The following is a 25,926-nucleotide window of genomic DNA, read 5'->3' as shown; positions in this document are numbered from 1 at the left end:
ATCTTTAAGAACTAAATAAATGTAAAAGTATAAGCCAAGCCAACGCACTGCAAACTGACGTAAATAGAAGTAGACCAGACAGCATGGCATTAAATGAACAAAAATGGCCAGTTTATTCACTGGAACAGTTATGCATTACACTGTAATTTTAATTGGAACATAAAGATGTAAGAATCAGTATATCGGCTTCTTTTAATTATTTTCTTCAGCACTAGAGTGTTTTTCCCAACCATTTGACTGCATGATCATATTACACATGTACAAGCACAGACTTTATGAATCCCTCACAAGGCATTAATCTAGGATTGTCTACAAGGACAAGGAAGAGTTAACACGGGAATTACTTCAATCTTAAAAACAAATGATGCATTTTTGGAAACAAGAATTATTTAACTTTTTTGCTTTTAGCATAAAGTAGCAACAAGAAGAGTTTCCAATATTCAGTCTTTAGCAAATGAACATATATGCTTTTATATTCTTCACCACCTAGAAACACTCCATCATTTAACCCCAAGAAGGCAGGACAACATAATGTCAATTCAACATAGGAGTAGCTGAGTTATTACAGCAGTAAACATACAGTATACAAATTTGTGTTTGTCACAAACTCCACCAATGTTAAAACTCTTTTGAAAGGAACACAGCAATCTGTATGGTTCGTTAGATACAGAACATCATGCAAGTGGAAACATTCAATAGGTTACAAAAGTCACAAAACATCAGTTTTCTTTTTTTTTTTTAAATTGTTTACAAAGGATCAAGTTAATTAACCCTTTAACAGTCAAACCACAGGGCTGAAAATCAATAGGGCGATAACTAATAAAACGGACTTAATTTATCCACTGGCATAGCACACATAGCCATATCTGTGAACCGGAGGGAAAAAAAAAAAGCTAGATTACTCTTATTTCTTCTTCATAGCTGATAAAATAACAACTCAGCTAGCAAGCCAGTCTACTTGAAACTTTTATCAATCGCTTGTGTTTATTGATTTCCAAAATATTTTGGAAATCCAATAACCATATACTCAATAAAAACTGTTTAACTCAGATTCCTAATGCTGAGAAAAAACATACACTCTTCTCCACTCTTGCTTTTACAGCAAATCATGATAATCAAAACAAATACAGAACTTTGTAGAAAGACATTTTTGAAACACAAGGCCCTATCACGCAGAGTCTGCCCGCACATTAACTCCAGTCACGGAATACAGGATTTTTCCTTTACATTTTGTCAATTTGTCACTTGGTTGCCATTAGATTTCACGAAGGGGATTTTCAAGAACTGCACAGGAAACAGATTAAAATCCAATAAGGATTTAAGCCGTGCACCTCCGAATGAAAGATACAGACTCTCTGGGATAGTCCTCTTACCTTTCTAGCAAGAGGAATATGCAGCTCGCACAAGAAATAAGAATTTTCTAGCTTAGTTATGGATATGGAAAAGCTACACGATGTTAAGAATCTCATGCACGCATTTTACATTGCATATTTAGATGCATTTGTGCCTGAAGGCGAAAGGCAATTGCTTTTTTATTTCTTTTCCACAGGATGCTTAGTTATACTAAAAAAAACCCTTAATGGCTAAAAAAGTCTGAATACTGTATATCCCTTTCAGACTCACTGCACACACAGCAAAGGAAAACTGAAGAAAAGTGATGACTGGAATTTTTAAAGAGGTAACTGTAGCAATTATCATACTTCAAAGGTAAAACTTCAGTGCCTGCCATTCTCAAACAAAGATTTCCAAAGTACAAAAGAAAGAAAATTACTGTAACCTCAGTGGATATGCATCTTCTGCCAAAGAAAGGAACAGACCTCAGAAGGGCTGATACAATCTATACCTTATGATGATGATCAATCCAGCTATAGTGGAATTGGTAGCACAACTACTGACTTTGGCATTGCACGCTGAATGATAAGGTTGGTATCAAAATAAGGGCCCAGACTCGTGGGTGTCGTTCCCAGTGTGATAAGGACTGGGTCATATTTTACTAACAGCTTACTTAAGTATTTCCAACATAACTATTGTGAGCAGCCTTCGTAGGTGAGGTCATATTTCGTAAGTGAGGTTATATTTCATAACATTATCTCCTTTCTGTTCACACTTAAATATGGCAAATGGCTTAAACAAGTTCACAATTTTTTAAAATAAAAAATAAACTGAAAGTCATCTTGGCATTCAAACTTGCAGCATTAATTACAGTTTCATTCTATGAACTCTACTGTATAGCTATGATTACATTAATTTACTGTGAAAAATGTGGATGGAGAAAGCACAGAGATGCCAACCTGTCAATCAGATCAATCAGAAAGAATATCACTGTTGCCTCCATCTAGAAGGCAGAAACTTCTATACGAATAGCAAGAAAAATGGTAATATTTCCTCTTTCTGTAAAACCTCCATTTATCTTCTGACTGATAGAAAATAATTTTTCCATACTATTACAATTTATTTATTCATCTTTTTCTCCCCTTATATTTGATTTTTTTTCCTATTTTTTTTCCTTTTCTTTTTTCCCCACACATTTCCTATAAACTGGATTTCCAGAAGTGGATCATTTCACTGAACAAGGAATATTTTTTCACTACATCAGAAAATAAAACCCAAACCAAAATGCCCCAGAACTGAATAGGCTATTCCAAATCCAAAGAAATTTCAAGGCCATCATAGAGAATGAAGGCTGCATTACAGATACGAATGTCGGAGCAGGATTTGAATTCCTTCTTTACTGTGTAGGACACATTTCAGCCTTTCTGAGTATACTCAACCATTACAAAATATATGTATCATTTTTTCTTAATCTTTAAAAATCAGAATACATATCAACACATCATAAATTAATTTTAAATGGGCAAAATATAATATTTTGCAACCCTTAAAAAAAAAGGCTTTTGTTTCTGGTTTTGTCTGCATGTAAATATTTCCTACAAAATCCCTCACAAAGTTGTATGTTATCAATCACTATATAATAAAGAAGAGTTTATCATCTCAAGTTCAAGATATATATTTTATTTTGTACTGGTTAACTGACAAAAGTTGTCCCAGGGACCTACACAGTTTTATAACTTACAATGCAGTAACTACAGCCATTTGTACATTTAAGTTGGTTTGTTTCTAGTTCTCTTACATTTCCAACACTTAAGTTTTATTACATATAAAAAAATGTAAATTGAAAACTTAGAAATGAAGAATTTAAAGCTTAAGAGAATAAAAAATTTAATAAACCCACTTATTTCTATAAAACGGGGCCACAATTTCTATACCATTGGATGCTGTTTTGTAACTCATGATCCACATGGACATACCAGTACAATGTTTCAATTTCCCGAAGTTTCTCTACAAATCACAACTGGAAACAACTACATTTCTAAACAACTGTTCCGATACAACATTGTTTCCAATAAATTCGTATCTGTATAGAAAGGAAATGTATTTCACTGAATTTCTGTTTAATTTAACTTAAATTCAGGGAAAATGTGTTTGATTTGGATATGAAAATAGGAAAAACTATTCCAAGTGCAGCCTGCAGTAACGGCATTCAAAGTGCAATGCAAATTCTTTTTCTTTTTAACAATACACAGTAGCTGTCTTTGTTGGACGCAGACGTGGCCACTGTACGATATTCATACACCAGTCTGACAAGGTCAGGAATTCTGAGACGCTTTTTGAAGGCAGCATTTGCCTCAGACAAAATGTTGTTTTTTTAAAAATAAAAATAGCAGCTAATCTCAGTGTCAGACATTATGATAGAGCTGAACAAGATTTCACTTGACTTTTCTATGACAAGACAACACGTAGGTTAAGTATGATACTGAATAACGATGTAAATGTATACGAGAAGAATCATGTGAACCGCATGGAAACTGAAATCAAAACACTGCCGAGTGTTGTCTGTTTGATCTGATCAGAATTGGATATCAGTTTGTTCCTATTTTCTCCACCTCTGACTCTGAATGTTTTGTTACAATAGCTCAGCTGCTTTGCCAAGGTTACACGACATACGTTGTTGATGACATAGAGTATTTCTATTTACAGCACCTTCGTTACTGGTACTATGGTAATAATGATTTGTTAGGCACACTGAGTGGTCACCGATTCTTTCCTCTGCTGATGTTTTGTGTATCGTAACATTTGGTAAGCACTGTCACTAACAGAAGACTGACTTCATTTTCTCAGATTCAGGCAGAATATGAAAGAATTATTCCAACCACCCCTGCAGCAATTTTTTTCCCCCAGCTGCTCTGTACCTTAGGCTGTACTGTGTTTCCTGCTTGTAGGTCATATGTATACTGCAGAGAAGGAATAAAGACATGTGGAAATATCTAAGCCTTTCTTCTGTAAATAAATTAAGGCCACCTGACAAAGCAAGGAGTCTGCTAGTTACCAACAAGTAGGCAGGTAGGCAGTACTGCAGACTTTTTTTTCTAGCTGATGACCAGACGGGAAGCCCGTAGATGCTGAACCATGACCCCTACTTAGCTGCTTGCCTTGTTGTCAGGTACTGTGCAAAATAAATTCTTCTATCCTTGATTTTGTTCTGAAACTCACTACTTTTTAAGAAAAAAACAAGACTTACTCAGCTTTTACAGGAAAGAATCTTTAACTAGGAACACTGTGCACTGTTGCGATAGAGTCTGCGTAGTGTAGATCACCTGAGTATTTGTCATAAACTGACATGAGCTAAGGTTCTGTGTCTGTTGATTTTTGGCAAGGAAAAAATGCACTACAGTAAAGTCCTACTAACTTTGATCCACACCATTAACCCTACCTGCATGAGTTCTTTCACCACAGAATACTTCACACGAAATGCATATGACTTCGCCATTCATACTAGCCTTTCACGGTAAGGCCTCGAGCTAGTATCCTGAATATGGGAGCAGGAGGAAAGAATTGTTTTAATTAGCACACAGCATTTTACTTGTTTTAGATTTTCTTTCTCAGATACCAAATAGAAAGTAACCCCAAAAAACAGCACCAATTCATCTACTTGTCTGAAATGCAAAAAAATAATTACAATACAAGCAAAGAACTGAAAACAAATCAATACATCATCCTTTCATCTCCTTCTTAGGCTTAATAATTATCTTTCAGTGAAGAGCTAGAACAAAACCAGAAGCTAGTGTAATAGGAATTAAAAAAACCAAGTGCATAAACAATATCAGTGCAGCAGCAAAATATACAGTCATTGTTAACATTCCAATTCAACCCATTTCCAACATTTTTGTGCAATAAAAATTGGCCATATGCTGGCCAATGCAACAAGCCTCTTTTTAATATTAACACAGTCATTCTTCACTTAAGCTATTTCTGCTTGTTTTTAAAAAATAAAATCAATTAAATACAACTCTCACAAAAAAAAAAGAGACTATTTTATAAACACAAAATTCTGGTGCAAATAAAGTAAGAAATAAATATCACACCCTTAATGACTAAAGGAAATTTGAACTGGTTCCTATGGCTGAACTTAGAGGATGTGAGGGTAGGATTTTTGTAACATACTTTTTTTAATGTTGGCTTAAGTCTCTCATTATTTCAGAGGTAAAGCCAAGCAGCTGGGAGGAACATTTTTGTCGAGATGTTAAATTTCACTACACTTTAGTTGTGATAGCAAAGTTTGAATACAATCAGAGGAACCATAAAAAGTCTTCTTGATAGGTTGGGCTCTGTGCTTTGTGTTCTTCTTCTCAACCTTCCCTCAGTCGCCAGAGCAGGGGATATGAATCCAGACTTGTCAATGCAGCAACAAGGCAGGATTGTCTACCCGCTTGCTGGGAACAACCCCAACCTTTGTTGCATGAACTCCACTCTGTTTGCATTTTCTCTTACGTTGCATATGAAGATTAGGGGTAAGGAGGAGGCTTAGAGAGACAGTTGAGAGGGGCACACTGAGAGCTGGAATGTGGCTGCTCTTCTGGAAGAGCATTAGGACTGAAAATTAAAAAGAGAAGAGAAAAAGTGCTTAAAATACACGACAAATTTTTTACATGCACGTAAACAGTACAGGGCTGGAAACAAACTTCAAAAGGGGATGAAGCCTCATCTCTAAATCTGTGTCCTCAGATACACAGTATACATGAAGAAAATCCTCAGTGCACACATTCAGTGACACCTGGATGCATACATGAAGTGGCACAGATATCCTGCTTGCCAGTTCATGTACACAATTGCTGTTTGCGTGCTTTGAGGAAAAATACTGTGTGGAGAAACGAATGCATGTGCAAAATGGGGGAGCAAATTTGAAGGACAAAATACAGGTGCCATCTTTATGGGAGCATTAAAGATTTTCTATATGCAACTGATTAATTGTTCGAAATGAAGGACGGTGCCAATCTGGAAATCAGGCTTCATCACTGTGAAAACGTGATCTCTTACTGAATGTGACCTATTTACTAGTACATTCGTACAAATACGGTGTAACCTTCCTCATCAGGCAACATAAGCATTACGTATTTTGAAATCAACACTTCCAAAGGGTGGAGTTCTTTGTGTTTTGTTTTCTTTTGGTTTTGTGCTGTTTGAATCCTCTTCAATTCTGTCATATACTTTTGTCATTTGACTGTTTTTCACATACAATTTGTCTGATAACAGCATTCACCCCTTCAGCCTCTAAATAGGCATTTATAGTGTACGCTGTCATATAGTGCAGAGAGGTCTGAACCAGCTTTCAGCAACCCAGGTGGGGCTGGAGTAGCAGCCTAGCAGCAGCAGCACAAAGATAAGGGGCAGCTAACACAAACATAACCCACTTCTTGGTGCAGAGTTCCAGGGTGCTCCTGCTAGAAAAGCTTCGGATAATCAGGTTTGCTTACTTAAAGGCAGCTCAGCAGTCTATGCTACAGTGCAGTAGGCAACGCAGACACAGCTTAAGTGAGTCCCGTATGATTCCTCAGCTTTGGCCTGTCCTGTTTTAAAAGGGTGAACTTGAGCTCATCCTGCTGACGTGAAGCTAAGTGACAGCCATTAAACTTTCAAGGAAAGCATGTGGCAAAACAAGATACCAAAACAGAATGCAAATAAATGCAATTTATAAAAAAAAAACCAAAAAAGAGTTCTTTAATGTGTCTGGGAAAAGTTTTTTCCTAATACTTCAAATGTTCTACAGTCTTGAAGTTATTCCAAGCCCAACAGTGTGATATATGATGAAGCACAATCATTTATGTCCCTGTCTTCAAGAAAATTTGCCTTTACCGTTTTCCTTCTTTAGAAATCGTGCTGTTACATATTATCTCTGCAGCACAGACTATTGGAGTGTTGGCTGAAGGAATGCAATTAGTCTATTGCTGGAAATGAATCAATTTGAAATGCCAGAGGTATTTGAAAATCTGCCACTGGAAATGCCAGTGGTACTGAAAATGTCTGTAGTTCCACATACGGCATTTACTTAGGGAAACAAAGAAATGACATTGCGCTTGCTTGAAGACAGAAACAAGTGTACACCATCGCCATTAAGAAAGTAGATGGCAACGTCCACATTTTCAAATCAGGGAAGCCTATGAGACTATGACCACAAATCCACAGGTATTACGATTCAGCAGGAGCTACAGTCCTTGCGCCTCTGGGCTTATTTGAAGATCATAGACTTGCGTGTCTTAAGTTAGATTCTGTTTCACATTAATGCTCCTGAAGGTGAGTTTTCTGATTGCAAAATGGCTGGTGAGAGTGGGCTACAGAAGCTCAGGACCTCACAAGCTTTGCTTTGTGCTCAGCTGTCTGAGTAGGTCAGTCCCAAAGTGTTTAGTGTTATGGACTATGACTCCTCAGTTTACATATAGATTTAGTCTAACTCTAAGCACCTAGGCATAAATATTTAATCTAAAATATTTTCTTGAAGCTTAGCAGTTGGACTTGTTTAATCAAACACTGTGAGAAGACACCAAACCTGTCTTCTCTAAGTAATTCTTTCCATGGCTGTAACTATCCTTTTCTTCTGCCACATACAGATGCAGATACAGCATCTAAAGAGGGATCTGAGTGAGATCTTTGTCTACTCCACTCAAATGAGTCTGTGTCAGGAGTGACTACAGATGGACCCAAAAGGTCTGCATTTACTCTCAAACTTATCCACTCATCAAGAGCCAGCTCCTGGCTTCAGCACCTCCTAAGTTTTCAAGATAGACTTAGGAGAAGCACTAGTCTTAAGTCCTTCAGAGAAATAAAAGTGAATTAGAACTTTAGCATCACATTTGGGGAAGACAAACAAGGAGGTGGTCATGTTACCCTACAAAGACTGCCTTACTCTCCTCCCTTGCTGCCCCATTTCTTTTTTCAAAGGACTTCTGTAATTGTCAGAAAAGAACAGAAACTTGACAGACGTTTTCCTTGCTCATTAGCAGAGACGTGTTTGTCTTTTGGGGCTTCCTTCGCAGCTTTAAAAATAAGCAACACAAGATGTTCGTGCTCTGAGGGAGAGGACTGGTGAGGAAATGGCCACAGTTAAGACTAGTTACGTACAGCAATGGCCTGAAAGAGGACCTCTTTGAGACACATGAGATTCTCCTCCACACAAATATGCACAACCATAATAATGTTTTGGCATGACCTTCAGTACAAAGTCAGCCCTGACAGCAAATACTGTAATACAAACTATCGCTGACAGCAAATACTGTAATACAAACTATCGCAGACTATGCTCAGATTAGGAAGCACTGTGCTTAGAATTACATTCATTTTCTCTTCATGGTAATTCTGCGTTGCTTCTCACTTTGAAATACACGCACACTTCTATGCACAGAAGAAATATAAAACTTTGTCTCACCATTCCCCTTTCAACCAATACTAAATATTAGGGGCATTAGGAAGAGAAAAAAATTTACAAGGTTATCAGGTGCCTTTGTGGCAACATATATACACCCATCGCTTGCAGTCCCTGTAGGTTTGAATCTTTTCCTAAAACTCTACTCTTATACCATCCTCTCTTCAGAAACACAATACATCCAGTTCATTAATGCAGATTACTGTAGCAGTATATAAACAAAAATTACATCAGAATCAGCAAGTGACACATGGCATTCAGTGTGCTTTTTATGGCAGTATAGGTGATCATGGCAGCAGGCCCTGGAGCTGACAGTCGCGGGCAGTAGAGGATGGCAGGTGAGATTAATAACACAAAGCAACAGAGAGACATGGAAGAACCTGAAGCTCTTGACTATTAACTGAGAATAAGGAAGAACATTGTTACATTCCCTCCATGGGATACGTGCAGCTTTTAAAACATTTGGGTTTAATAGACATTTTTGTAAACTTGTCTTTAAAGGCCGGTATCATTTGGGGAATCTATTCATTCAGTTGATGAATGAAGTCTGTGTCATTTTTTGTGTTAGTATTATTGTCTGTTTTTAAGCAGCTCTTTTTTTCCCCAGCACTCAAAATGCTAATCATGTATTTCTAAAATCAATTGGAAAATAGCATGCAAAGCCCTTCGGTGTTATTAAGTAAGTACTCTGTTCTCTGTCTTAAAGATGCCATTCGCATGCAATATTGTCTGGCATTGATTGTAACTGTAACAAATCAGCAATGGAAAATATAAACAGACCAGTGATATTTTCAGAATGCAACCATTTTGCATGCAGTAATATTTTACCTTATTTTTAATTCATTTCCTATTTTATACAAAATAAAAGCATTATTTCTTATTAAAAATTAATATTAATTTCATTTACAGTATCAGGTTTTGGGGGTTTGTTTTTTGTTTTTATTAATAGATAACTTGGGTCTAGAATTTGGCCTCTGATAATGAAAATGAGGTTTTCACTGCATTCAACAGAAACCTGAATACGATCCAAAGACAGACATGCTCTTTTTAATATTGGATGATGGCAATATTTTAGTCTTGTCCAATATAGTCCATCAGACAGGTAGCTACAGATGCTAGGAAGGGCGAACATCATCCAGTAGTTTTCAGGGTAGGCCTAGATTTGGTTGCTTGCCCCATACTCCTGGACCTAGAAATTGAGGTGATACATGGAAGGCAGAGCGAGACTTTCATGCACTGTTGCATCAGTTTACTTAGAAAATCTCTTAAGAAAAGTTCTCACAGATTCTCCAGATCAGGTTCCAGTTGAAATAATCAGACTTAAGCAAAAAGACAGATGGATGTATAGCTAAATAAATTGACTAGATGTGTCCTGGAGTTTCATTTGGCTTGAATCTGTTTATAGCTTATCCAGTGAGGTTCACCAAAGTCTATGCACTGGAATCACAATTACTAGAAAATCCAGTTACACAAGTCCCACTTAAAATTCAGCATAGATAATGGATGAGGGAAAACTCTCTGTATTTGATGGTAAAGTTCAGAGTGAATCTATCTGTGTTATGGTCAGGCATATTAACTAGTTTGAACATGATGAGACATATTGCAGGATGCAGAAAACATCTGTGTGAATTGCAAGTCTTAACAAGCTATTGTTTAATCCTGGGTGAAATGCCACTGAGAGGTCACATTACTGCAAGAGTAATGTTAGAGACTTAAAAAACAAGCATACCTCTCATAAAATGGGTGACTTCAGGGCTGGGCAGAGCTTTAATCTGCCTTATTTGGCATGACCATGTGATTGAAGGCATACATGCTATACCAGGAGGGACTGTCAGAGGCCAAGGAAGGGCAGCACAAGCTCCTGTCTTCCTCCTCTGCTGGATTTAGAAAATCTGAACCTCAGTAAGTCTAACTGGTTCTTTAAATGCCTTCAAATTTTACTCTAGATTTCAATTACTTTAAATAAAGCACTCAGCAACTTATGCCATCCTGCTGACTTGCATTAAATCTGTTGTTACGCTTCACTGCTTTACGAGGCTGTGCAGCTATGTGGCTGAGACAAGCAGGGCAACAGTGTTAATATATCAAAAATAGTGCGTTGTTTTCACTTCACCAGAAGAGTATTAATCTAGTGGTAGAAACCAATAGTCATTTGAAAGTCAATAGTTCAGCTACATATACAGGTGTGTGTAGTTTGTGGGATGACGGATCTGAATTTTTTAAAATATTAACCATATTTTTAATCACCATCATTGTTTTCCATATACCATGGTTTGGATTGGGAAACACGGCAAGAAAGGCCTCTTGAACAACGCTTCCAGTTCTGGTTGTAGCTAACGAGGTCTTCCTAACTGAGGAAGATAGTTCAGGTAAGTCTTCCATTCTGAGAAGAATGTTTAAAATTGCAGGAGCAATTGTTTATTAGCATTTAGGGAGGGATGGTATTAAAGCATATTCTCCACCAGGAGAGTTACTCTGGAAGGAACAGAATAGGCTTTGGGTTTATGATGGTAAATTAAATAAGGTTAAAATAAGACTTGTTGGCATTAAACTTCCATGTATCCAAAGCACCTAATGATATTCTCAAATTGTTGTAACATCTAAAATACAGCAGAAACCACTTCACAGGGATTTTAAGGATTTTAAATGGAACTAGTAACTTTTTTCAGTGTGCTGTAAAACTCCAAACTGCAAACCAATAAATGGTACTTATCAGTTATAATGAGCTTTCACCAACTTCTCCATAAAATTTTTGTAATACCTGTATATAGTAAGGAAGTTAATGATACTTCCACTTTATAGGCGACAAAAGAGAGGCACAAATGAAGCGGCTGTTCCAAGACCACCAAGAGACCCCCTGTGACTTGCAGAATTAGGGCTTAGCAGTGCCTGATGTGCGGTCTGAAAGCTGTACCACACTCATTCCCCAGTGGGCATCGCTGCAGACTTCCACGCATGTGAAGTTCGGCGCTGCATGGGAAATAGCTTCATTGTATATAGGGCTATAGATCAACTCGGTCACTACAGATCAGGCTAAGGTCTAAAAATAATGTAACCTATTTCAAATGAGAATATAGGCATAAGTGAATATATGCACAGAATATACTGTGAACAGATAAAGAAAAGTATCGTAATCTCTTTTTGCTTTGGTTTGGTTTTGTGCCTTGATTAATTCAACCGCCTCAGAAGCATGATTTAGCCTTTGCACCACCTGTGAGCAAGGACACCAGGAGTTTACTTTTAACAACAAGATTAAGAACTGACTGTGGTGGGTCCGAGTTTCCAGGTCAGGGAGAGCTTTCTGAAAAGTGTCTGCTAAAATCTCACAAATGCCTTTAAAATACCATCTTACAAAAAGAGAAGCCTACACCTACCCCTAAAATTAAAAGTCCCCCGTTTACGTAAATTTATCTAGCAACAAAATAAAATCATTACAATTTTCACATCATTGAGAAACTGTCTGCATAAAAAGACCGAATGAGGACTGCAAGATCCAACTTTACATTCTTTTCCATATTTTTACATGGATGTAAGTGTGTGAATGCTGTGACTCATGTTTGTGCTGTCACTGCAGAAAATATCACTGTTCCTCAAGTTGTTAAAAGTTTGCTGTTAGTGAAGAAGTGGAGGGAAGAGCTTTTGTACAAGGAAGAGTAGGGGAGTTGCAGACGTGCATGCAGCTATGTGCAAAGAGAAGAGAGTTAGTTAAGTTTACCTGACAGTCTGGCAATCTGGCCCCCTGGCTACTTGTGAGCCGTGTGGCGGTATGGAGGCAGCAGGCTGCTGACAATCTACAAGAAACTGATAAATTAGACATATATACAGAGAGATTACAGAGCAAGGGGTTAGTAACAGTAGTACACAGGCTACGCGTCTGATGGAGAGATTTAGTGAGGAATGTGTTCTTGGTTCCTTATCTGACAGAAACACCTTTTTTCTGATAGTCATAACATTAGTTGTTGCCTTTTTTTTCTTTTCAGAAGAAGCAGTGGAGACATTTTTTGTTTGTCTTCCCTTAGCATTGGCAAATTTTTGTTTAAACAGACAGCAATAATGGGCTGTATTCAGGACCTGGGTTTAAACCTTGTACTTCTCATTCTTCTGCTGGTGATAAAGTTGTTTTGCTTACATCTAATAAAAAAAGTGTCAATAAAGCTACTAAAAATTTCTCCAGAGAACTTACATCCATGTAACAACAATTACAGATGCCATCTCATTATGGCCTTCGAGAAAAAGCTTGCAAGAAAGTCTTTGCAACTTCTAAATAGTGCTTGTGAGATTGTTTTTTGTAGGGAAAAGGGAGAACTTGATACAGTCAGTTTTCATTATTCTGTCTAGATTATTTTATCAATTCTCTGCCAAAGCAGTTTCCACATTAATCACTTGCAAAGCTGTATTCTAGTTCTTAATTTATTAAATAACAGTAAAGCCAAATAATCCTTTGTTGCTACATTTTTACTGTGACATTTGGCATATGAAGACAGCTTTAAACTCAGTAATATTTGTGGAACTTCATGAAAGTAGTTGAACAAGACAACCCTGCTTTCTAGCTCACTAGTTTCTACCATGATTTCCAGATCTCAAGATTTGCTCATTTTCCCTGCAGCGGTCTGGCCTTTCATTCCACTGCCTGTGTGATCCAGATTGTCAGATAACAGAGTCATCAGGGTCCTTTCGAACATTAAAATCTATGGGTGAAATTCTGACCATCTGGAAAAGTACTGGAGATTACTTTTTGTCTCCAGCAGGGTTTGCAGACCTATCATCCTCTCTGACTGCTTCAACCTGATTCTCAACCTGACTCTTCAGCGGAAAGGAGTTACTTTCCCCTGAACCTTAAAAATGAGACAACTGGACTTCATGTACTCGGAAAGAATTTGATTTTGTTTTTTTCAGTTGGTTGCTACTTAAAGCTCAACACCAGTAATAATTTCTCTTTACAATGTAGATGTTTTCCAAAACCCACTTCTATTCTTTGTTTCAGTCAAGTGGAAGAACGTGCAAGTAATTTGCTGTCAAGAGTCTTGAGATGACATCAGGTACAATGCAGAGCAACACACCTTCCTAGCAACACCGAGCATCATATCCACTATCATAACATTCCCCTTTCGTACAAGCCCAGAGTGCTTCTCCCTACTTCCTACAAAGATCTGTGCTGACCTCCAGTGGGAGGAAGCAAGTGTACCCAAATAACGAGTTTCCTCCTGCTTCAGCCAAGAGGAGAGGGGTTTGGACCTATTTTCAAGTGCACAGGTATCTACATCAGAAAAATATATGCACAGTTAGTGCTGGCACCATTGTGTCAGGAAGCAGAAATGGAATGAGAAAGGATACTGTGCCATTCTCTTATTTGCCAGGATGGTCACTACAGTCCTCAGTGTGTCTTTTAGCAGAGGAGTGCAAGAGTTTGCAATGTATTTGAACCACGAATAGAAGGGTCTGTCATTTCAGCACAAAACTCAGTTAAAAGAAAAGGTGCCTGGGGGGACAGAGAGAGCAGGCTAACTGCAGATGAGAAATGATTGTAAAAAAAAAAAATTAATGTCTTATTCTAAACAAACTAGTTTGCAGAAGTCCAAAGCAAAGTCATCCCTGACAGCTTATAGAAGGCAGTCAGTGAGAAAAGGAATACAGAACAGAATGCTGTGTGATGAAAAGGTGCGGATAGGTTTCATAAATACAGAAGAAATTGTTCTGACGGGCTTTTCCAGAACAACACAAATGCCTGATTTATGATCCTATTCTAATATCTCAAACATCCTGCAAATGTATGATGATGACTCTTCATCTGCTAGATTTGGCAGAATGCGTGAATAGAGCACCAGATTCTGCAAGCATTATGCAATCTGGATAATAACTATTCGATGTGAGCAAACTCCCTTGACTTCATATGAAACAACAGTTCTACCTGGCGTCAGCAATGCTCACACACTCTGGCTCACACTCACATCAGTACGAAATCTAGCGATCTACATGCCTTAAAGTGGCTGAATTGTCCTCCTACATCCTCCAGGAGTGAAGTTTTTAAGGATTATACTAGGAAAGAGCTAAGCAGAATGCATATGGCTTAGATATACGCATTTCAAAGTCAAAGGAGCTCTTACCTACTTATGTCCAAGTAGCTGTGCCAGAGCTGACTTTATTCCTTCTATATTTAATCCTTTTAAGTATTTTGGAGGGTTTATAATGCTATTCTCTAATGTCATGGCAATCATAAAATGACTTCTTGTTACACTGTGTTTTAAGGTGAAAACTAGCGGACAGCATTCAGTCCTTCCTTTCTGCTAAGGGACTCCTGCCTATATCAAGTAAATGTTTGTTTCTTTCTGAAATACTCTACTCAAGGTTAAAAGTTTCAAAGATGTCTTTAGTGATTCTGTGGTCAATGTCACATACCATAAAGACAAAGTAAGAAAAATATACTCTCTTTTACTAAAACATAAAAATAAATTTAAAAATTATGTTGGAAGAAGCCTGTTCCCAGTATTTCTCAAATCGCAGGGAGTGTCAGTCAAGCTACAGAGTGAAAGGACAGTTTGTCATTTGTGTAGAAGACGCTTGGGGAACAGACACAGATTATACTTTTTGGTGTGTCTTCCGAGACCACTACCAACAAAATGATGAATAAAGTTATTAAATACAGACTATCTTATTTCTCCATCATCTCCAGTTGCTGTGAGGAAATAAACTACTGGGGGCAGGGGGTAGGCTGGCTGATCTCTTAAGAGTCCTTTTACGATTCTATGAACCTATAACCAAGAAATGAAGTTCAGTGACCATTTCAGCCACAAAAGGCGAAGAGGAGCTATTGTACACAAAAATTCATATGCCAGTTTTCACTGAATTCAGCAGGACTTGAGTCTGTACAGAGTCCTGTGGCAGTATCAGATGATGTTCATCACTGCATCTGTTGGAGCTTTAAGGCTTGACTCATGCTGTACGTTAGGCCTGTTCCGATTTTCCAGTTCTTAACATTTTAGCCATTTGCTGGCAATGGTGGTGTAAAGGGCTCAGAGATTTCCTCTCTCACAGATTAGCCAGTGCTGATTTTCCTTTGGAATCTAATGCCTAGTACTAATCGGGCTAGTCAGCTCCTGATGCAGGAGCATTAAAAATACCAAGCTCAGAGAAGCTACATCTGCTCATATGAGGACTGAATGTGCTGCTATAAATTATCTGCTGAGAGCAAATCTCAAAAAAGAAGTATTTTCCTGTGCTTCCCTTTGGCTCAGCCACAAAACCAACGCATTTCCCTCAAGTCACAAGGTGTGCTCTGCCCTCCAGTCTGTGAACTGGGTGACTCTAATCAACACGGGCCCGCTTAACTGGGTTATTAGTGTACGAGAGATGGGCATGCCTTCTGTTGACATCAGCAATGTCCTCAGTGAAAAACCTACGTGCAAGCATTTTCAGTCCCACCTGCTCAGGACCCAGCATACTGCAATGGAACATTTCAGCACATTTTGACACTCAGTAAATTACTAATCTCTACACAGCGCTGTCAAAGACTGAGACTAGTAACAATCCTAAAATAAGCACTGGGGATGCTGTGAACGAGTAACTGACATATAACATACTTTTAACTGTGTCTAGTTCAGTTAATCAATGGAGAGTTTTTTTCTCTTTTATCTGAAAGACTAAAATTGAGAGTCAAACAACAAACCAATCAAACATTTTTTACAGGTACTGTTACCTATTTCGTATTTCTGATACGAAAAATATTGGGAAAAATCTGTTCTTGATAAAAAAAAAGCTGTCAAGAAACAATTATGACAAAATTTGAGATTGGGGCTTTTTCAGTCTTTTAAAACAAACTCTCCTTGGCATCCTGTTGACCACTCCAGACCAACAGAAAGTCCTTCTTTCCTAGCTAAAAGTTTTCGAGCTACCTCACTTTGTGTCATGCTACCTGACATCAATTGAACTTGCTCCATAAAGTTTGAGGAATTTGATAACATGACTATGAAGATGTTATTGACAATTTACTTGAAAAACAGAAGCTGTCTCCATTTATATGGTAATGAATTGTTTTCTTCCCCAAGATGTCAATTTAATGGGAAAGATTGAATGGTTAATAGCATGGGTCAAAAGTATTGGGCAAAGAACAAATCAGTAGTTTTCTACTTGTGCAGGGGCAGAAACACGTTGCATCACACAGCAAGTCCTACAAGGACAATAAATCAATCCTCTCTACTCAAAGGTGGGGAACAAGGAAAATTTCCAAGCCCAAAAGACAAATGCGAGATGTCAAGAAGAACGGGGCAGAGGGTACTAAAACACTCACCCACCTTGCTGAGTTGAGATTTGTAGAGATGCTTTCAAACTGTAATCTGACAGGATGAGAAAAGTCGCAAAACTGTTTATATCCAGGGGTGATGGGGACATAAGCTTACACTATTATTTGACTAGCTGGTTTCAGTTATATTTTATCTCTGTTTTCCTAATGGATGCCAAGAAAACTTTGACCTTCCTCAAGGCCAAGAGGAACTTTAAGCGGTAATGGTTATCGCAAAGAACAGCTGGTGAGAGGACAGCTGTGGCTTACCTTTGGAAAAAAGCACGAACAATGGTACAGGTCAAAGATTAGAAGAGTCTCTCCCTTCTCCTCCTTCCAGGGTCAATTTGGGTCTGGAAATAACACAGTTACCTCTGCCCTATGCACAGCCCCAGCAGATCAGTCTGCCAGGTGCAAACTGGGTGCAGCTCTGCGTTTCTGCAGGCTGTCCCAGGAAGGAGAGGACTATGGTGGAGCAATGACACAGGTTCCACGCGGAGCCTGGCCAGCCTTATTAACCCCCTCTCTCTCAGAGCAGGATTGACTCGGGTTGTCCTGGCCTGGGAACAAAACAAGCAGCGCAGGGGGACTGAGCCATGGTACAGAGGCATTGTACAGCTCCATGAGAGCCAGCCCCGTTCTGGCACAGCTAGCGTGCAGGCAGCCTAATAAACTTCACCAGGTGCTAGTTAGCTCCTGCACAGACATTTTCCAGTACCCAAATTCTCTAGGTTTTCCCACTCTCTGAGTTTTAACTCTGTTCTCATTAAACTGAATAATGGATCATTGATTGGAGATAGATAAATTCATCAAGCAAGTATCAGTTTTGGCTTCCTTCACGGTAAAGCTGACCTACTATGAAATTGCTATGTCAAGTCTTGCAAAGACCCAGGTAACTCATACCTTAAGCTTGCTATTCAGAGAAACTTGGTGTCTTAGATTATTGTTGGTTGGAGAAGTTTCAACAACAATTAATTCTTCCACTACTTATTTCTTAATCTTCTCAAAAATTATTTGAAGAATAAAAGTTAAGAGATGTGAGCATGCTGCTGAACCCCTATTTGCACACAGAGCTGGAGGCATCAGCAATACCTTCATATTGCACTAAGATGCAATAGGCCAGCAGTAGGATGCATCTGAAATCCTCATCTCCTGTCATCTCCACATGTCCATTCTTTTTCTTGCAATGGTGGCCCGGGAATGTCCCACTGTTTCTACATTCCCAAGCTCCTGACACAGGCCTCCTTCTAATCCTCCTCCTCTCAGCTCTTTACCTTCAGGACAAGGTCAGACAGAGCAAACGTAACAGAGAGCCTTCTGTTAAATGCTTCTCAGGAGTAAGAGCAGGTGATTGAGCTCATTGGAACAGATAGGGGATTTAATTGCTGTTTTCTTATAGCATTTAGAGAAATGCTATCTGTCTTGGTGATTTCCACAAACCAACTCATGGAGCATCACTAACAACTTCACGCACTACCTGACACATAACACAGACAGACGTGGTTTAGTAGGTCACTGATTCAGTGGTTTTCCAGAACACGTCAGGTTTCTTGGCTGTGTTCTAGTGAGTTCTTTCATCTATACAACAGCTACACTATATGGAGTGTTTTTTCCCCTTATGTCCTTACTCTGCATGATTTGATTTCTACTTTTTTTTTAGACCTGAATTACGCCCAACCTAGAGAGCTGTTCCCCCATCAGTCCGTGTGCTACAGTGGTAATGTAACTGCTAGCTCAAAGTATAGTGATAAAGCTATATCCCAGCCTTGCCCTTTGCTGTAGCTCATATTAAGAATAATTTTAAAAAAATAAATAATACCTAGGCATTAACAAAATCAGTGAAATGCGTTTTTCTCCAGTTACAGACTAAGAACATTAAGAGGTCTCTTGTCAGCTCTGTAGGCTTTTTCACACTTTCTATATCATGATGTGTTTATGTGATTTCTCAAATGGTTTCTGTGAATGCTTTAAATAATTCCTCATTAAATCTACTGAGAAGCTAAATAATGGGTTAGTAAAATAGCAGAAATGGAAATGGTAGAAGCTGAAAATATATATTCAGTTCCTTTCTTTCATATACAGTTCATAAAAAGCACATTTAGAAAGGTCTGGTGATTCACGAAATACTAAGAGACACACACATTTTAAACATTTCAAAAGAGGACAAGAAAGGTCTTAAAAATACAGAAATCATCACACTTCTGTCTTGTTGGTTACCCATCCTTCATGGAAACGTGCCTAGGATACATTTCAGATGGCCACAAATACATCCAAACCAAAAATACTTGTGCTATTTTATGGGTAGAGAAGGGCCTGATCCAAAAGTTGAAGTCAGTGGGAACGGTAACTTTAGTAGGCTTTGGAAGAAACAACATAAGGTACAACTATAAGGTTTCATAGCCCCCAAAAATGCAGACAGGGAGATACTTACAATCAGGGATACTAGTCTTGATTAAAGAATTGCTGGTGAGCTTATTCCACACATCACAACATCCCAAGGAACTGCTCTATTAGAGAGCTAAAATATCAGCATGTCTAATTTAAACAGAGACTCACTTCAGCTTTGCCTATTTTATGAGATGAGAAGCACAATATTGAATATTCCTGTATATTTGATGGTAAAAATCAATAAGTCATGAAACCACATTAAACCTTGTCATAAAAGAAGATAAAGACGGATGGCTTTTATTACCAACATTGTCAAGATATTTCAATAGCTGTTTTAGTTAATTGATAAGACTGGATTCCAAAGCCCAAAATTTTCATAGAAAGCAACAAATATCTGGTAACACACCTTAAAGATATGATGTGTCACCTGCATACCTGTTTAGTTAGAAACAACCAGAAGTCGAATAAAATTTTACTGGAGAACTTCAACAAATGATGCTAATATTAACCATTCCATCCAGCAATGACATCATAACTTAGATACAGAGAGAAAAATGTCAATAACCTTTTAATGAAAATATACAACAATAAGACATGGATTTCACTGCAATCTTTTTTTTTTTTTTTTTTTAAATGTTTTAACAAACAGATTGTGGCTTCTATTAAAAATGGGTTCTATTTCAGAACTGCTTTCTTTATATGGAGAAAAATACAAATAGAAATTAAATGAAACTTGTAGAACTGCAGTGAATCCATGCCATAATAGCTAAATTATATTGAAGTAGCTAAATTATATTGATCAGCATGAAATGTATGGTTTTGGTCTCATCAGTGATAACTGGAAAGCTAAATGCAAGAGAGAAAAAGCATAGAGTGAAAAGGTCCTATTCACAGTGGCACCAAGAGGTAAAAGTACATTTAGCCAGCTGACTTCTTCATCAGTTACAGCCAACTAATGTCCTTGGCAAGGACATTGTTCTTCAAATTCAAAACGGCCTCCACAAGGACAATGTACCATGCTTGAAATGGCATATATATGCAATGCTCATTAAACTTAGTTAAATGAGCATATCAGATGCAGGACATGGCCCCGAGAGCAGGAAGATATATACATATATCTGTATATATGCACTAATACTGCTCATTAAACAATGAACACATATATACACAAATACGGCATGTTTACAAAACCCATAGAAAATAGAACAATGCAGAACAAAAAGTGAACACAGATAATAAGTTAATAATGACTGAATTATCCTTTTTGTGAAGAGCATCATGTTCAGGTAAAAAAAAAAACCTGCTACACGTGATTTTAAAAAACCCTGCTAAAACCACATAAAATCCATCTTTCATGGAGAGAAGAGACAGATGAGACCAATGCCGCATGGGTCTTGCAATAGCCAGTAGCCTGCCTGATTACACAAGCTCAGAGACATCTTGCAGGTACAGGATCACCATCAACACAAGTACATTCTCAGCAGATAGAAATACAACAAACTCATAGCCGAGGACTCAGAAGAATCATCCATGGATCTCTAATGAGTCAACGGGCAATTTGCACCTGGACTGTAAATTTGAGTTGTCAGAATAAAGTTGTGGGGTTTTTTAAAAATAATGGTTCTGAAGAACTTTCATGCTCCAGCTGCTTTGCATTGCTTGGATGAAGCAAACCAAACTTAACCTGACTGAACAATTCAGAGGAGACTAGCCTGACCAGTTAAATGTTATATGGCTGCATATCTTATTTAGTAGTGGTGGCTCAGTTAACCACATACCCTGCTTTTCAAGAATAAACTGTTTCACTTAATGTACAGATAAATCCACATTGTTCATGAACTAGAATTCAGAATAAAATTCTTTAACACCAAATCAGCATTGAAAGAGATATCTAGATCCTAGTCACGTTGATTTTCCTTTTCATTAATCTATAAAATTCCTTCACAAAGGAGAAGTAAGAAATATTTAAGACTGTTCACTGAGTGACCTAAGCAATCATAAAGATCTACAAAGCACCCTCCTAGCATTTGCACTATCACCCTCCCAGTGATAATGTTCCTCAAAGGAGTTCTTCCGCAATAATTTTTAAAAGAAGCTGTGCTTTCCTCTATGTTCAGATTTCTAACAGTCCTGCTGTTTCAAAATTGAGAAGTGCATAAAAAAACCTGAAGTTGAGGTACTGAAGTAACATCTATAGTAGCAAGGCTTAGAAATCCATGAGGAGCTTTCTGACATTGGTACTTAAGCTCAAAAGAAAAGCTGGAACTATTTTTGGCAAAATATTCCTAAACAAATAAAAAATGTGCCCAGCTAAAGACCTTGAACTTAAACCCTTTTCACCACACAACAAAAGAAGACACAAACTCACTATCAAAAATTTATTCCCCCTGCCTTTCCAATGCTGTAAGGTGCACAGGCTCACCTCTGCAGACAGCCTCCACTGTGGAGAGTAGCGTCAGCCTGAGCCTCCCTCGGTCATTTTCCCAACCCCTTCATCCAAAAGGGGAGGGTAAAGACAGCTTCATTTCTTACCAAGGGCTTCTACCCATAACACTCCTTTTGAAGATGCTTTCCCATATCTTCACATTGCCTAAACAACGTGAAGAAGCAAGAAGCAGGAGCCAAAGCCAAGAATCTTGCCCCACATGATAAATTCCCCTTTAATATTAAGAAAAATATATAAGAAGGACTGAGAGCTTCTGATTACACAGAGAATAACTTTTTACAGAATATTTCTGAAAATCATATCCTAAACACTGCACTTCAAAAAAGCTCAAAATCCAGACAGAAAAAATTAAAATAGCAGTAGAGCATATTCCTCATCCCTTGTGCCAGGAGAGGTTACTCAACACCTCACATGGCCTATCAAAAACCCTCAACTCCCTGTAACACTAAGGACCACCCTACTCAGCAGGGCCTCTGCTCCTCGTAGTGTTAAATTGTGTTTGTGCTACATCAAACAGATCAATGCATTCCCAGGTTTCTAACCTATTCTTCACAGGTGAAACCACTTCCAGTATAAAGGGCGATTAACAAAGACAACTCTTAAGCAGTTCCCCTTGAGTCCCAGCTTAAAGACTTAATAGGAAGACTTCTTAGAACCTCCATCTTTGGCTGACTGAGTTTTTTCATTATAATTTTCCTTGTTAGCTTTGAGAAATAGTTTCCACCTACAGATGCTGTATGTTAGCTCTTAGAGACACTACTAGGAACTCTCTATAGGAATTTCCTTCAGCATAGAATTTCTGTATATTAAGTTAAATTTTATGGTAAGAATACAAACCAACAAACAAAAGCTCGTTACTTGTATCATATTGTTATTCATATTTGATTTGCCTGTAAGCATAGACCTACAGCAGAAATTAATCTTGGATGACTTTTATATTAAGAGTATATGCCATATACTCTTAATTATGAATGATAGGTGGTGAGCTTAGTGCTTGAGCAGTTGCTGTACTATTATATGGCATTCCTTGTGCTGTCTTTATCTTCCACATTAGTCTCTTGTGAGAATCAAATGCCATTCTGTAAATGAGCCTTGAAAGACACCTGAAAAGCAAGCAAACTTTCAGGTTTAATGTGCTTTCAGAAATGAGCAACTCCACAAAATTACCTAATTTTGCAGTGGTTTCGCACATGAAGACCAATGAAGAACAATAAAATCTAAACCCTACAAAACAGAAACTTGGGACTGGAGTAAACTAGCATAGTTCTGTTGAAACCCGTGGGGCTAGCCTGAGTTATGTCAACTAAACATCTGACCTCAGCTGAGCTTTGAATTTGAGATAAATGTGTCACATTTTAAGGCTACTTTTCCTTTTTCTACTTTAATAAAGTAAAATATATGACTGTACAGAAGGGAAAGGATTGCTTCTTATTATCTTATGATCTGATTTCCTGGGAAATATGAAATACTTTACTATTCAAAGTGTTCTCCTGCGTGGGATTTTAAATAATGAAATCTGCCCTGTGGTACCTACAAGCGTAAACAATATGGAAAAGAAGCATCTACCCCAGTTTGTTTGGGGGGCACTTCAACAAAGGAGAGACTCTCAGGCGGATCATAGTTGACCCTTTAACCGCCCCTGTTTAAGGGAGAACACTGCAGCCATTAGTTACTCTCCATCTCGTAAGCCTGTTGGGAAACCTTTTTCTTCAGATGCATCATCCACACAAGGATCTTGATTGACTTAATTTTAAGCTAGAATTACAGAACTTTATATTCAACTTTTAGAATGTCCATGCTAAAATAACCGACAGAGAAAAGAGTGCTATCAGGGCACCTGCAGCAGACCTTTTCTGTCTTGTTATTTCCTTGAAGAAGACAAGAGAAGCATATTTCATATTTGGGACTGTGGGATATTAAGCGACATCTAGTGACTTTATATTCAAGGAGTTTCAATGCAACTGCAAAGGAAAGGTCATTTCTAATACAGTGTTACACACTGTAAAATCCAGCCTTATGCTTTCTATATGGCCCGACTTCTTCACGTAGTTATGAAAAGAGCCACATGCAAAAGTGGGCTGGAATTGTGTTGGGCACGTACTGGCTGGTTCTGTCTAACAGAAGAATAAAGACTTTAAAGTGTAAAAATGACAGAAAGTAACAGAAGAAAAGAAGAAACACACAGCAAACCTAAATGCATGCTACTACCTAGGGGAAATGGAACATGATACTTTAGAAATGGACTGAGTGGTATTTTTAGCCACAGCAGTTAGGAACTATTACTTCGATTAGAAAGCCCAGATAGAGTCGTGCTGCCACAGCTTAATGTCAGAGAGACATGCATGCTGATTTAAAGTTGAGGGCAGTCAAATGGACACCAAGTAGGAAAGAACAATCTCTTCATTGAGAGGTCTTAAATTCAGCTGGTCTTCACTAGTGAGTCTTCATGCCAGGGTCTTCCTCTGAAGAAGGCAGCAAAAAGTAATCCCAAGTTTCCTCTACCAGGTAGCCAGCAGCAGTCAAAGCTGGGGCCAGAGCATGGTGAAGGTAGCCTCTTCTGCCAAGCACCAAGTTCAGAAGAAGGTGCAAGAGAAAGACAGGCACAGCTTGCCTACTGCATGGGGAGCATGGGACAGGGGACCCTGCCTGGTTACTCCCTCTACCAACTTCAGTTATTTTGGCTCTTCCTCTCCATCAAATGCATTCCCAGCTACAGCCTCCCAGTCCCCACAACACTGGATGCTAATGAAAGGATAGGGAAACCTGCACATGATATGGGTGAAATACTTATGTGAAGGAAACAGTTCATGAATTTAAAAGAAAAAAAACCAAAACCTGATTGCATTTAATTTAGGCTTCATCGCTCCTCCAATTCTGAGGACACAGCCTCAAGCCAAGCTATACTCTGCTCCATAGTGTTCGAGTTTGGATGCTGTTCTTTTGCATCCTCTCTGATGAAGAAGCAGGTGTGGGTTGCTACGTTTCTTGCTGGCTTGCTTGACTGCACAAATCATCTGGGAAAAGAAACTCTTTCTGATACAAAGCTTTTAAACATTCCCTATAAAAGCAGCAGAATAACATCCTTCACTGTTCCTTACTTTCAGGAAACAGATAACTAGAGAGATGGCAAAAAAATCCTACATTGTGCATAGTTCCTTTGATCTGTTAACAGCAGTAAGAAATCTTCCAGAAACTGGTAAGAACAATGCTGAAAAATTCCCTACCTAATCCTCAACCTGATTCTAACATGGGCCCTGCTAATACTGGAATCTGAGTGCCCAGAAAAATCTCTGGTTTGAACCTGTCGGTCTCACAGGCTGAGACTAAGGCCACGTGATGGCATAAAATTCTGACAAATGCATTCAGAAAGCTGGGACTGTTGTAGATTCATAAGGACAATTGTAACATAAATCAGTAATACTGTCTCAAGACCCTTATACTCTGAATATGTAGAGATGTACCTAAAGTGCCAGGTAAGACTCCAGACAAACATTATTTTCTGGACAATTCTACTTTTCAGGTTGCTTCATCCTTTGGCCTCTGTTGCTGGAAAAAGTCAGAGACTTTGTCAGTGTTTCTCAACCTGTGGTCCGTGCATCTGTGATGCTCCATGAGATATCAGATGCTGGTCCATGAAAATGGTGAAAAAAAATTTAATGCACGAAGACATTCAGGATCCAGAGTCCCAAGTTCAAAGATCATATATTTTATCATTTCACTAACAATTTTGCAATACAGTAAATTGTGTTTACCTATCTGTTGTGCACAGTTCTCCTTTAAATCATAACTTCTTCCAACCACTAAACTGCATTTACAATATACAGTCAGGGTTCTTCACAGAAAGATCATCCAGTCCTTGGATTAAAATCTGGTTCTCCTTGGCCTGGCACTCTTCTAAATTGTACACGGGAAGTACCATTACAATTAGAAGAGTCTTGTAAATTGTGTGTTAGAAGATTGCCATTTTTGGGCCTAGATCCTCCCATTTCCAAACTGGGGAGTTTGGCTATACAGAAAATGCAAAATCCTGTTCTTCAAAGAGATGTAAGTGTCCATCAGAAA

The 25,926-nt window shown here is 38.3% G+C and overlaps 1 protein-coding gene across 4 annotated transcripts in view; it reads right to left on the bottom strand.

Annotated features, from left to right (window-relative positions):
* Positions 1 to 5,060: 5,060 nt before the first annotated feature.
* The window catches only part of BICD1 (BICD cargo adaptor 1), a 185,169-nt gene continuing 164,303 nt past the window's right edge, over positions 5,061 to 25,926 (bottom strand). For 2 of the 4 annotated variants that reach the window (XM_050900783.1, XM_050900774.1), the window contains 2 exons: positions 12,471 to 12,546; positions 5,810 to 5,931 (listed from right to left, as the gene is read on the bottom strand). In XM_050900783.1, coding sequence (XP_050756740.1) covers positions 5,844 to 5,931; positions 12,471 to 12,546 — 164 coding nt within the window. In that variant the 3' untranslated portion in view covers positions 5,810 to 5,843. Of the gene's footprint in view, positions 5,932 to 12,470; positions 12,557 to 25,926 lie in introns of all 4 variants that reach the window. The other 2 variants (XM_050900791.1, XM_050900764.1) reach the window with 2 other exon arrangements.

The sequence above is a fragment of the Gymnogyps californianus genome, chromosome 1, assembly GCF_018139145.2.
Source record: "Gymnogyps californianus isolate 813 chromosome 1, ASM1813914v2, whole genome shotgun sequence".
NCBI lineage: Eukaryota > Metazoa > Chordata > Aves > Accipitriformes > Cathartidae > Gymnogyps > Gymnogyps californianus.
Note: the sequence above shows the minus strand (reverse complement) of the source record. Positions and strands in the feature narration are given on the sequence as shown.